This window comes from Alternaria atra, assembly GCF_907166805.1.
Source record: "Alternaria atra isolate CS162 genome assembly, contig: 32, whole genome shotgun sequence".
Taxonomy (NCBI): domain Eukaryota; kingdom Fungi; phylum Ascomycota; class Dothideomycetes; order Pleosporales; family Pleosporaceae; genus Alternaria; species Alternaria atra.
Genome location: NW_025091331.1, coordinates 782,746 through 796,353, shown reverse-complemented (window position 1 = coordinate 796,353; position 13,608 = coordinate 782,746). Strand labels below are relative to the sequence as shown.

General features: G+C 50.3%; 5 protein-coding genes across 5 annotated transcripts; 1 reads left to right on the top strand and 4 right to left on the bottom strand.

The window, feature by feature from the left end:
• Positions 1-93: 93 nt before the first annotated feature.
• ALTATR162_LOCUS10017 (uncharacterized protein) lies at positions 94-971 on the bottom strand (the record flags this gene model as incomplete). Its single annotated transcript, XM_043317653.1, has 2 exons — positions 94-457; positions 505-971. The coding sequence occupies 2 exons, from the start codon at positions 969-971 to the stop codon at positions 94-96; spliced, it is 831 nt and encodes a 276-aa protein (XP_043173588.1).
• Positions 972-1,573: 602 nt separating this feature from the next.
• Positions 1,574-1,986, top strand: ALTATR162_LOCUS10016 (uncharacterized protein; the record flags this gene model as incomplete). Its single annotated transcript, XM_043317652.1, has 2 exons — positions 1,574-1,643; positions 1,697-1,986. The coding sequence occupies 2 exons, from the start codon at positions 1,574-1,576 to the stop codon at positions 1,984-1,986; spliced, it is 360 nt and encodes a 119-aa protein (XP_043173587.1).
• Positions 1,987-3,054: 1,068 nt separating this feature from the next.
• On the bottom strand, positions 3,055-3,485 carry ALTATR162_LOCUS10015 (uncharacterized protein; the record flags this gene model as incomplete). Its single annotated transcript, XM_043317651.1, has 3 exons — positions 3,055-3,129; positions 3,193-3,255; positions 3,324-3,485. The coding sequence occupies 3 exons, from the start codon at positions 3,483-3,485 to the stop codon at positions 3,055-3,057; spliced, it is 300 nt and encodes a 99-aa protein (XP_043173586.1).
• A 1,343-nt stretch (positions 3,486-4,828) lies between these two features.
• On the bottom strand, positions 4,829-5,725 carry ALTATR162_LOCUS10014 (uncharacterized protein; the record flags this gene model as incomplete). Its single annotated transcript, XM_043317650.1, has 1 exon — positions 4,829-5,725. One exon carries the CDS (start codon positions 5,723-5,725, stop codon positions 4,829-4,831), a length of 897 nt encoding a protein of 298 aa, XP_043173585.1.
• A 6,427-nt stretch (positions 5,726-12,152) lies between these two features.
• ALTATR162_LOCUS10013 (uncharacterized protein) lies at positions 12,153-13,575 on the bottom strand (the record flags this gene model as incomplete). The annotated part of the gene is made up of 4 exons (XM_043317649.1): positions 12,153-12,557; positions 12,633-12,724; positions 12,786-13,197; positions 13,249-13,575. The coding sequence occupies 4 exons, from the start codon at positions 13,573-13,575 to the stop codon at positions 12,153-12,155; spliced, it is 1,236 nt and encodes a 411-aa protein (XP_043173584.1).
• Positions 13,576-13,608: the final 33 nt, after the last annotated feature.

The following is a 13,608-nucleotide window of genomic DNA, read 5'->3' as shown; positions in this document are numbered from 1 at the left end:
AGCCGAACCTGAGGCTCTGCCTTTATAGCCCTTAGCCTTGGGTATGGCGATTCCTACCCACAGACTTTCCCTCTGTCAGTATGAGAGCATTCTTCATCTAGGTCGTGCTTGTGTGGCAGGAGCTGTTGGAGCTTTGTACTTGACGCGAGGGTCTAGTGCAAGTCGATCTGGCAAAGCCAAGTTCACACAGCCCTTCATTTGCGTCTGGAATCTCTTCAGCTCGGTGACTCCTGTCTCCAACACAGCTGCATTGTTGAAGTCTTCGATCCGGACGGTAGCCTGGAGCGTGTAAACACCGCTTGGATCGAGGAGCTTCAGCCCTTTCCACGTCGGTAGAGTGGCCTTGGGGGCCTTCTGGACATTGCGAACGCCGGGCTCGTGGAGGATGCGGTAGAGGAATATAACGACATTGCCGTGTACGAAACGATAACCTTCGACGTAGAACTCGGTCACGAACCTGCACTCTTGTTAGAGGTGGAGGCAGGTATGGGGAGGTGGTCTCACTGATTGGGCCCCGAGGCGATCATGAATGCATGTGGATCGCCAGACAGCAAGTCAGTGGTGTTGGTGAAGCGAATGGAGACACCTCTGTCACCAGTATCTGGTACGTCTCGGAAGACAAACGACCATGCTGGCTCTTCTCCGTCTTGTACATCAGCAGACAAGGGCTTTTCGCTCTCCTCTGGCAGGCCGTCTTCAGCTGCAAAGTCGTCCTCAGACAGCTTCTGGACCAGGCGTGTGTGGTAGAGAACAACAGAAGCAGCTTGTTTGGCCTGCTTCTGCGCGACAGTCTGTGTGCCGCCGCGACGGCCAAGATTCGAGCCCGGCTCCTCGGGCTCACGCGTGGGCTTGTAAATAATGTTGCGCTCGAAAATACGTTGGGGCTGCATGGCAGCAACCCCGGCCAGAATGTTCAGTACCTGCTCATAGCGCGCAAAGGTGACCTGGCCGTAGAGGCTCAACTCGTGCATGGTGAGCAAGGTCGGGTCCGCACCGCAGTCGGAGGAACGAATATCAATATGCAATATCCGCTGGTCAGGATGCGGAGAAGCTCGTGGGGTTCGATAAGGCGGGCGGCGTGTGCAGCGTTTCTAATTGGTGCGGGAGCACAAGAGACAGCCATCTGGATTGCGCGACGGGAAGCTATGGCCCAAAAAGTAAAAGAACAACTCCAAGTGTTGCGTGGAAGGCCCACAAACACCGCGCTGAACTGCCCGGCTTGCTTGAAATGGCTTAGAAATACAGGGCGCGCATGGCTTGAACTGGCAGTCGTTCGAGCGTGGCCAGAGGCCGTTGGCGTGCGGGTGGGATTCGTTTGCAAGCACTGAGGGCCTCGGCGAATGCCTTGCTGCCGCCAGAAATAAGATTTATCTCCATGGTCACTTCCGGCTCCCCTCTACCAACGCATCACTCACCAATTCCCCAACAATTCATCCACCTGATATCCATCGCTTTGTCCCGCTTCTCCGACGCAAAAATTGACCCAATACTCTTTGTGCAAGCTTTTTAGTAACCCAACTCCGCTCGCAACCTACACTTCACGTCTGCCTCCCCCTCATCACCTCATCACACAATGAACGCAACACGCGCCCTCGCTCGCCAGCCCATGATCCGCTTCCTGGGCAAGCGCACCACTCCTCAGAGTACGTTTTACTAATAAACTACGCCTGGTTCCATGTCTAACATCGCATTCTAGAGGTCGACCACACCCCGCACGTCCACCCTGCCTCTCCCATGAGCGAGCTTCCTTCCTCTTTCAAGTCCTACCGACAGAAGGCACAGCAGCACGGCCCGCTCAACCACATTCCCAGCGCCTTTGTTGGCGGTCACATTGGCGGCGCATCTGGCAGGGACCTTGGCCCTATCGAGGCAGGCAAGGGCTTGTACTTCGACCGCTCTGAGCTGCCCGCACGCTTCCAGAACCTGTCATGGACACAGGCTGAGATGGAACTGCTCGAGTCCGGTGGCGCCAGCGCATTCGCTTAGATCAAGAGTGCACGATGACGCGATGATAAGATAAAGCCCGGACGTGCCGGATGAGCTGCTATACATATTTACACACACGCACCTGGAGGCGTACAGGACGAGGACTTCGATGATTTGCTTTACGAGGTTTGGATGTGAGGTTTTGCGACAAAAGCGATGAAGCGACATGTACTGGGGGGTACTTTCGTTCTATACCCATTAAGATCGATACTCGGGATGAGATGAAGACTTGGAAGGCTGCCCTTTGGCTGGGACTGTATGAGAACCACTGTACGGCGATACCGATTACCACATTTGTAACTGGAGACAAATTCAACAAACATTGACAAATATGCATATACACTCAAGCTTCCACTCTGATGCTTAAGCTTCGCGTCGCATGCTTCCAATTCTGCTTGTTCACGGGTTCAACCAACTCCCACCGATAACGTGTCAATACGTCGCTCGCAGATCATCTATACCGTAAACAATATCCCAGTAACCCCGCGCGATACAAAAATTCATCAATAATGTTGTTGCTTTTCCTCGCGGCTAACCCGGAGCTCTTCGGAGAATCTCCGGAGCAATCCATCATGCTTCGCCAGCTGGCAGCCTCGGCTCGCCAACACACATGCCTTCCTGTGTTAGCACATGCACGACACGTGAGATACGTGAGATAAGGCACGCTTGCGAACCAAAGCAACCTTTCTGTTGACCACCGGATGAGTGCTGGTAAAACTCACACCCGGCTGCATCAGCAAAGATGCCTGTTTTGGTAGGTAAGTGCATGAGCTGTGGAATGCAGCCTCTTCCGGCGGTTAAAAGATGCGCCTGTTGAGTGTGGGCTGAGAGGATAAGTTTGGCTGAGCGGGTAAACATTGTGCAGATAGAGAAGGGAAATCTCAGTAGGTGTTGCTAAATGAGTATGAAGCTTAATACTTTCACGTGTAGTATGGGTATTATGTATTGATCTCGCTTTGCTTGGTACTCCTTTCATGACGTTCGCTCAAGTGAAGTAAACCTGGAGACATAGACCTCTGTCCTATACTTCCTGCTGATGTTATCCGAACCCGAGGAAAAAGCATCTCATCAGGCTTTATCCGTGACATCAAGTGTACCTGGATTATGCGCTACATCCTTCCCCTTCTGGTCTGTAAATAGCACCTGGTCAACCAAGTCAGCATCTTGTCATCTCTGCTCCTCTTTCCACAAACCACAAGAACTGACCTTTGGTGGATGCTTTACACCTTCTGCATCGGCTTCCTCTTGGTCGGTTACGATCTTGTTTACCTTTACTTGTCATTAGCTATCCAGTACCTATGTACTGAAGTGGTGCGATTGGGTAGATCAGTGCTTACATCCCCCTCGTGCCTTCCGCCTCTTATTTTTGTGTATACATGATCACCCTCTTCGATCTGCTCGCCATTCTTAGAGACAACGTCGTTCTCAGTACCTTGCGACTTAATCGCGGGAGTGTGAGACTCGATCTCGTTGAGGGAGTGGGAGAGTCGATTCGCCATTTCGGATAAACGCTGCGATAGTAGATTCAGCTTTCAAGGCGAATGTTTTGCGATATTCTCTTGTTGCCTGTTCATCGCAAGCAGTTTTCTCTTGTCCTCGTTATTGTTGGTCGTCATGGTTCATGGTCACGATGATGTCATTCTTACTGGAACTCTAGAAGCGGAAGTCGCATTGATGTTCGTCTCGAACATCCCTACATGATCGACATTACCAGTTTCTTGTACGACATTCTAAGACTTTCAAATCCACGAGATCCAATGCTTGTAGTAGGCAGAATGCACCATGTTCACAAATTCCAGATCACAAAAGAAAGACTATAGTGTTCACGACTGAAACAGCCAACATGTGGAGCCTGCGACAACACGACTACCCCATGCTAGACCCTTCCCCGGCCCTTTATGAAATTACCAAGGGGCAAACACCTCGCACATCATAACTTTGCTCATTTTGAAACGAACTGCAGGCTTTGTTTCGACGTTGGACGTTCGTTTGTTTCTTTGTGTACGAGTTACGGCAGAAGTTTCTGCAGTCCAACATAGACCCCCTTTCTTCTGCCGGTTGAAATTTGAGGGTTGTATTTAGAGCTGTGGCTGAGTTCGCTTGCTCAGGAGATGATGACAAGATATGCCGAGGCGTAAGATAGTATTTTCGGGGGCTTCGGCGCATTCTTTTGAGAGAAAGGACGCACGGTGGCTGTAGACATGAGGCGCAGCCACATTGCCGTGACAGCATGAGTCGAGCGCTTGCGTGTTCATTAATAGCTCCGCTCGTATTGGTAGGGAAGGCCTCGTATTAGGCGCCTTGGTGAAGATGTGATATGGAATGATATCTGAATGAGGACTTGCACAAAGAACGATACGACATTCATAGCCTTTTACACAAAGTATGCAAATGGAAGAGTGATTTTTAAGTTGCGCAGTGCGTCATGCATTTTCTTTTGGTAGCTAGGAGTCTCCAGTATCCAACCTGTATGGGTATCTAAGATGGTATCCCATACACCAGCCCTAAAGTCTTATACAGCGAAGCGAATGAAAAGCTGGACAAGCCAACTGTAATAAACGAGCGACAAAAAAAGTGAGAATATCCCCTTAATTGAGCAAAACATCCCCAAATACAGCATGGGATCTGCGTTGCGACAAGATAGAGGAGCAAGATCTAGAAGAGTAGAGCTGAACAAGAACCGCAGCTAGACGGGTTTCCTTCCGTATACTCCAGTCACCGGTCCCTGCCTGATGTGTAAAAAATGAGTCGTAACATAGTCGTGCAAAGCGCTGACCCTGCCTGCGCTAGCGAGATATCAGAATCTCGGGTATATGGATCGTGGTATGATTGAAGTAGACGCTTAGACAATCTTCCAGTTGACGCCAGAGTAGCGGGTGATCTCGGTCAGACCAAGATCCTTCCAGACAGCGTGGGAGAGATCGATATCGTGGCTGTTTACACAGCCAGGGCAAAGGTCCATGATCTTAGCGTTGGCAGTCTTGCCTTGGTACTCGATCTCAATGTTCTTTCCGCACCACGGGTTGGTGGACTCGCCGGTCATGATGTCGTGGGTGGTTCCGCCCATCTCGTTCCAAGCGCCTTGGCTGATGGCGACGACATTCATATCATCGGTAAGAGACTCACCGCAAGCGCCTGCAGCACCCGTGTTGTCGTAGATGGTGATCTCTACATCGTTGAATGAGACGCCAGCAGAGGTGCCGCCGGTGGTAGGGTAGTTGGACACAACAGTTGGGGCAGCAGGAGCAGCGGCTTCAGAGTAGACGGGCTCAGGGGCGGCGGAAGTGACTGCAGTAGTAGTTGGCTCAAGAGCAGGAGCTACGTAAGAGCTCTCTGGGGCAGGAGCAGGAGTAGTTGGCTCAGGAGTGTAGACTGAAGTAGGGGTTTCCACAGGAGTGTAGACGCTTGAGGGCTCCTCGGGAACAACAGGAGTGTAGGCCGGGGCAGCCTTGGAGGTGGTGGGGGCAGCCTTTGAAGGGGCAGCTGAGGGAGAGGCCACAACGGAAGAAGTGGGTGCAACTACGGCAGTGCTGGTGGTGGATGGCTTGCCGGGCTTCTCGTAGAACTCGCCAGCACTGGTAGTAGCCTGGGCAACCGGCTCGTCGTCCCAGACGGTGGTGTAGACGACCACGGTCTCAGTGACGACCTCGGTCTTGTAGACGAGTGCACGCCTATCGAAGGGCGCAGCAACGGCGTAGGAGCCGAAAAGGATGGACGCGAGGACAGCAGATGTCTTCATTTTGGCGATTGGTAGTGTTGAATAGCTGAAAGAGTGATGCTATAGATGTTGGATTGAGGTTTGCAGGGAATGATTGAGCCGACTAGCAGTTCAAAGGAGTGGTAAGTGAGTTGTGAGTTGTCGCGTTGACAATGGTTGGTGTTAGGAATGACAGTTGTAGACAAAAAATGTCTGGAGGGAGTGAATGAATGAACAAGAAGACGTCGAGCCTGCAGAATGAGTGTTGCAGGAGGAGGGAGCGGCTTCAAATATACAAAGAGTGTGGGTGATGGTGTGGGTTAGTGAGTGAAAGAAAGGTGGGCAGAGTGGGTTCCCACGAGCTTTTACGCTAGGAACGGCACTAGAACGTGCCCCTGGCAGAGTGCCATCGCTTGTGCATCGCATCCTCCGCTCACCACGACGCCCGTCTATCCTGTTTCTGTCATCGTGGGGCCTGCCACTCCGGGCCGGCTGCTGGTGGAACGGCGTGCCATGGCGCCCTCAACAACATTGCTGGCATCCTCGAGTCGCCGCCCCGCTACCGCACTCATTCGTCGACGGACGTCGCTCGATCGAATTTGTCGACGTTCATTTCCACCAGGACGAACTTCACATTTTCTTTTCCTTGTGTTCATGCGCTTGCTAAGGACACTCTTACGTATATCGAGTCCATTCTTTTTCCTTACACTGACAATGCGCTCGTTTCCAGCTAAATATGGCCATGTTCAAAATATCGCACCGGCTGCAGAGCTGACGGGTTTCATGCTTCCGCAAGTGGCATAGCGACGGAGACGTGCAGCCAATCATAACGCTGTGCCTGACGATCGCTGCATCGCGGAGCTCTTCGCGCCTTCTTCCGCCAGGGGCATGGCTGGAGCTGAAGCCGGTAAACGAAACATCCCAGGCACAGCGTGCCTGCGCCTCGTTCGGCCACATGTCATCACCGCAGATGAGGCACTGACCGCCCTGATTGAACTGTCTTGAAGATCCAACACACGTGTATCGCATGAAGTCGCGCCATGTCTTGCTCGAGTGACAGCAAATGGTCCAGAACGCAAAAGCTCATGGCCACTCACAGCGCATAGCTATGTGGACACGCTCTGTTGTTCAGACTTTGCTTCTCCATTCTCACAATTGGCTGTATGCGCTCCACTGCCTGCCAGCGCCAGCTCCGACCTGCTGTGCGCCGATTCGCAATCCGGGACCGGTTGAAGAGCCGTCACAGCGTCAATGTGACATGCACTCCTGCGGTTGTTCAACCGGACTGTCTCAACGAGAGCCGTCGTTCGCTCGCTTTGCCTGCACGCTGCAAACTCCACAGCTTCTGGGCTTTGCGATGATGGCATCTACAAGCCGTCAGCATGCGCGGGAAATGAATTGTGGGCCCGCCGCAACTTCGGCGTTGTCCTACTGGGCGGCACTGGTTCCGCGCGGCAGCCATGTGCGAGAATTTGCGCCCTACCTTATCCACTTATCGATTGCGATACCTATCCATCTCCACAGCCATTGCGTCGGGCCTATCACATGTGTGACGCGAATGTTTGATTCTCGCTCTTGGGCAGCAAGAGTTTTCATTCATCGTTTGCCTCTCGGCAGCATGCTCATGGAGCAACCTTGACATTCACCCGTCTTGCCCGACCGCGCGTCCTCACAGAAGACCTTAGTCACTTCACACACACAATTCAAGAAATCACATTTCGTCATCGTTAACCGACTTTCTTTTTTACATCCAATACTTGGAGAGAACTTCTAGTTTGTCGAGGAAACCCGCAGAACAGGAGTTGGCGCTACGGTCAGTCGGATGCGCTGCTTTTTTGGCTCCTATGGTTCATCAGGCTTGGCTTTGGGAAGCCTATCAAACACGTCGGATCGCTGAAGACCGATGTTTGCCGCATTGTTCTAGATGCAGAACTCTTCATTGCTATGCAGGAACCGATTTCTGTTAGCATCTGTTGTCTAGAAGTCCGGGAGAACGCTTATGTCCTGAACGTCCATGCGTATCTGATGTCACCACTGGCTTGTGGTACGCTAGAAAATGTCGAGATGCTTTTGCCGTCAACCTGCAAGACGCTGTCATCGTTCAAACTCAACAACAAGTTCCCTGTGAGCAATACGCGTACCAAGAACATGAGTGTGGAGGATGAAATCCCCGGTAGTTGATCACAACGTTACTTCGGCCGATCAGGATACGATTAGTACTTTTAGCAAGTGATCTACGATGCTTGCATGCACGGCATCTCGACCACTCTTACATGTCTTCTACGGTAGATCTCTAGGGTGAACGCTTCACAGGCTGTATATTGGCTGACTACGCTAAAATCAGGTGCGGTTAGTTACCAGCAGCAACGCATGGGAAATGCCTCAATAGACAGACAGGCATTGATCCGGAACAGAAATCATCCATCGACCGAAAACTGACTTGGATACATGGAATGGACACAATACGTACAAGACCGTGGTCTTGATCGCAGTCCGAATGGTGGCCGATGAACCCGGAATGTATCACTATCCGTTACCACCTCTGGGTTTTTTACAAGATTGCTTTTTTTTAATCTCGGGTTTCATAACACATTTACGGTTGTGTGTAAAAAAGACTCGATCTCAATCTTCGTGTTTGCGTAATGTCTTGTTTGTTTTCGTGATGCATTAGTTCTAAATTCAGACTCTACTGATAGTCGTGTGGCCAATGGACAAGAGCACCTCTTGCTGTACTCGGATGACAATTGGATGCAAATATCGGCGGTCATCCTGTGGGAAGCTGATATTGAGAGTTAAGGCGTTCAGCTTTATGTCACACGGCGTTGTACCGTAAGAAAAGCAATACCATGTCTCTTTGGTTCGTAAGCTTGTAGTCATACAACTCTTTCCAAGTAATTAGTAATTGCAGAGATGCAATGACCTAAATCATGACAGAGAAGCTCGATGATCACCCACTAAACGATCTATCTCCTCGCACCCAAACCCAAACACTCTCTTGCCGTAACTTCTGTCCTTCGCGGCTTCACCAATCTCCGCAAAGGCCCTCATTATGAAATCACTCTCTACGACCCGGTTCCCACCAGGCTCTGCCAAACGTTAAGTCCTCAGATATTCACCATGAACTCTCGCCTCATACACCTCCCTCTCTTTATCCTCCCTCCCAGATGCATTCCTCACTTCTACGATCGGCAGACTGGACCAGAAATTCGCAGCCTGCGTATGTATTCCCATGGCAAGCAAAGGCGCGCAGACAAGTCTCTGCATTCCTAGAAACCGATTCGTTTCCGCATCCGGACATGCCATACTATGCTCGTCCCGAGTTCGTAGGGCCATATTTAAAGGTATTTCTTCATCCATTGTGCGTGGCTCTCGCGTTAAGACGCGTAGAGAATTCATGCTCTGTCTCTCTAATATTGCTACTACAAGCGTTCTCTTCGCATGCTCGTAGACTGGGTTGCTGGAGAAAGAGCGGCTGTGAACGGGGAAGTAGATTATCTTGAGATCCGGATCCCGTCATATGACGGCTTTGGTGTTCGCACGTGTTGCGGGAGCGGTTACGGCGGAGATGAGGCGAAAGGAGATCTCCTTGCCAAGAAGTGTGCAGGTTATGGTGTTATCAAGTATGAATCTGTGGATTGGCTGTATTATGAGCTGGGCTCCGATTTTGGAGAGGCGGTTGTTGATGGTGTTATTGCTTGGATGGGACGGGTAAAATTGAGACATGTTCGGTGAAAATGATTGGATCTGTTGTAGAAGATATCAGAAGAGTAGTCCTTGTAAATTCTAGATTGGGGTGTGGTCACGTTAAAGCAGTAAGTGCATCTACACCAATCCTAGAAAAAGAGGGAAAGTCCATGCAGGGTCAAAGCTTGATAATGAGATACTGAAGTCTCTTACCGTTCTCTTCAATCAATGCTATGAGCTTGGAGACAGCATAGAGAGAGGATGGGGATGGGATATCCTGCATGGTGTGAACTTGAAATCTGGACGTGGTTCTCGTGGGCCAATCTGAGGGCGTATGTGGTGATCATCATATGTATGATCTTTTTGTATGATGCCAAGGTCTAGGGTCCTGTATTATACCAGGCGGATAAGAAGGGATATCCGATTAGCTACATTCACTGGGTCAGGGTCTATATACCCCACTTCCGCCTCATCTCCTTCACGCCCGTATGGCTGCCCCCTCCTCCCCCCTCCTCCTCCTCCGTGTGGCTCATCATATGCTTATCATATGCTCTCATGCGTCCCCAAGGCATATTGTTGTATGATGGTTTTGTAGTATGCGGGGGCATGTCCGATAGGAAGAGAACAGGCCGGAAAAGTTGTATTTTACTTCCCACCTTGCATAATCATACACTTTAGCGTACCACAGTCTCCTCTTCTGCACACGAGTCGCTCTTCTTACGCCTGACTCGCCTAAGCTCCTATTGGCCAGCCAGATCATCATATGTCCTACAATTTCGTAGTACGATCACTACACAGGCCCTGAACCCTGTCCAGATCGTTTCTGGTTCAGGCTGTCGCACTAAGCGAGTCACAATTTGAAGCTCGATGTTCTTTAGAATGTGTGTGCTTACAGTCAGAGCGCTATGCTCATGTAGCTGGTGTATGTGCACTCGGCTCTGAAGGCAGAGCAGCGTTAGAACACCCTAGTTTTGGGAGTTAGTAGAGTCACTCGAGGCTGGAGTGTAGCGGTGTCGTATCTTGACTTACAATTTACCGACAGAATGGCAGGCGAATCAGATACAGGTCGCTTACGGCAATTTCGTACATCCATGGTAGTCGCACACCCGATATCGATGTTCAACGAATAGCCTTTAGACTTACACTCAGTGGGTATCTGACGCTAAAAGACGGTGCTAAGAAGTGATACTGGGAACAAGGACTGAACAGCATGAAATTGCGTACGTCCTGAACGCTGGAACATGTCTCCATGTCTGAATGTCCTTCTGTAAGCCCAGGGTACCTTGCATGGTCACGCGGATTATCCAGCGACCAATCAGCCCACTACTCTATGTATATAAGCTTAGATCACAGACCTCTCGGTGATGAAGCAGAATACACACAATCTACTTACACCTTCGTCTTTCATAATAGAGGTCTATGACAAATTTTCTTTACCACTGTCGTCGATAGTTTCTGTTTGATCGATCACTGTTGCTGTGTTTTCGATATGGTCTATGTGGATTGCTACAGTGATTTCGACATGTATGTTCAGGTTCAAGACCGGAACATTTTCTTCCAGGGCTGCGTTCGCCTTGTGTATATACGAGCGTATGTCTGCCATCCATCTATCTAGCGTCTAGTCTTCACCCTCGGTATGCCGGTCCTTAGTCACACGCCACAGCGTCTCCCGACACCCGTCTCGGGGTAAGCTCGCAACAATTTTCTATGCATTCATCGAGAGGGTTCGTTTCATGGAGCTGGCGGGCTTCATTAAAGTCGTAATTGAAATGAAGGTCTTTGATGCTGGTGATGAACATATTACTCTTCGTTTGCAGTAGGAAAATGTAGTCGTTATCGTGCGCGATTGATAGATCGATTCCAAGAGTTGGAGATGAATACGCTGTGAAGGTTGTGATGAGTTCAAATATTTCATGACGCGCTCCAGCCGTGTGTCATACCTAGGTACGCAGCGAATGCGCACGGACAAACACTTCGCACGCAAGGACGGACTGCACACGTAGATTCTACGAGCCAGCTAGCACCATCAATTGAATTATACCCTGTGCATATCGTTAACGACAGTCACAGGTTATATCCATAATATGGGTAGAAAGGCAGAGTACCTAGGCATGAGATTACCTTGGTACCTATGTGTATGCCCTGGTGATGTAGTGGAACTTTGTGCTTGGAGCTTCGCGTTCACTTTGGAAACCACATATTCAGGTATACTTACTATAGTTGTATACGGTGAATACAAGGTGTTTGGGAAATACACCTGCATTGAGATTATTGTACCGAGTTATTTGATCGCGTTGTGTTGTCCTGCCTGAGCGTCAACACCCTTCCTCTGTAATGCGTGAGCGATGTTACTCCGAGCACATGGAAAGAGCCGTGCTGTGGTGAAGTGATGGTTAGCTACCGAGGTTGCGGGTTAGTCCTCGTCATTGCATGACATAAAGGCCAGTAACTTTAAGCCGCTATTCATCGCGTCTGCCTTCTAAAGTAAACCCTAAGCTACTATTTGAAATGAGATTCTCCAGGTACTCGCTGAGTTTTTAGACGAATGTGAATCAACGGTGCATTGCACGAACTATATCCGGAATTACTTTGGCAGGAAGATTGTAGGGAGATTTCATGAACTGTAATTGACTGTACTAATCATTATACGTAAAAGCTCAATGTTATGTCATAAGGTTAAGCCTCGCTCTCAAACATCATGATTACTTTGAACTATTCCTCTGCTCCGGCTCGATCTGCGTTGTGAGAGTAACTATTGTTCTCGACTCCAACTCCTGGTTCGGGTTTAGTTGACCTTCAGAGGACATCCGGCATTCCGGAACACTGGATTCAACTTTCCAATGGAAAAGTCCAGCACAGCACCAGTAATGTCAGTGACGGTGCTCAAGGTACTGGGGACACCCATGACACCAAGCTGGTAGAGCAAACAAGTCAGCTGCGATGCCGTGACATCACTGGGTAGCTTGCCATCGACAATGATATCGAATGGTGTGGATAAGGCATCGAAGTTGTTCTTGCCAACATTGCCGCCGAAGAGCTTGGGGTACTTGATGTACATGGCGAGGATCTCGTTGGTGACGTCCATGTTCTTGTACGGTTCGACGCGCGAGAACCAGTTGTCGGGAATGCGTTCGGGGACGTGGCGCCAACCACCTGGTGCAGACGAATCTTCGACAGCCCCAAAGAAGCTCTGCGAAAGGTATCAGTGTGTTTCGCATGGGTTACTGCGTCGGAAACTTGCCTTCATTGTTGCGAGATCTGGAACACCCTTATCACCGTAGCTGGGGAACAGCTCATAAAGGAAGGATGCGGCACCGTAAAGGAGCAGTGATAGGGGACCAAAGAAGAAATTGGCATCTGTTTTAAAGTTAGCAATGCGTGAAAAATGGACAGAAAAGACTAAATAAGTAGGACTTACTTTGCTGAACGGACTCGTCGTACCGCTGGCTGCGGTATGCGGCGAGGGCATTGCGATCAAAGTTTCCACCGGAAACCCTGTCTGCGACTGCTTTCATCTCCGCGAACAATGAGCCATTGAAGTTGTAGTTGTCTCCATTGGTAGTGAAGAAGTCGTTTCGTGTAAGCGACGAATCAGCCTCAAACTTGTTGTGGCCATTGAGACCGGGCTGGCGGCCCAGAAGAGGAAGCGTCGCAGTGCGGGACGTAGCATCGCATCCGATACTCAGACGACCAGAGAGTACGTCGCCACCAGCCTCGATACCAAGGACAGCGAGAAGAACAGCTAGGTCGTAGCCTACGTTGTACACGTTCTGCTGGGCATCGACCAACTCCTGGAAGTTGGTTATACCATCGTGAGAAAGAAAGTTGTGCTATCTTTGGTCAGCGACAGTGTTTGACGCGGAAGTGTATTGTATACTTACGTTGGCTGCAGCGTTCAGACCTGGGCAAGGCCCACGAATATCGTTAGGCCCGGGAGCAGTATAGGAGTGAGCCGTATCGCCATCTGCTGGGACTTTGATACCACCCTTTTGACTACCAGCAACACCGTTCTTGGCTCCAGTATAGAGATAAGGAGCAGTGTATGGAGCAGCACCCTTGTGGACAGGGTTGAAAGGGCAGTTGGCCTGACGCTTCTCTACCGCGCGCGCCTCCCTGAAGAGTCCAGAGTTCACACCCGGCTGGCCAGATACCCAGGGGTAGGCAACAGCAGCCGAAGCTTGAAGTAGAACAAGAGAAAGAGCATGCATAATGAAGAAGTAATCCCGAATGTAAGGTGAAGT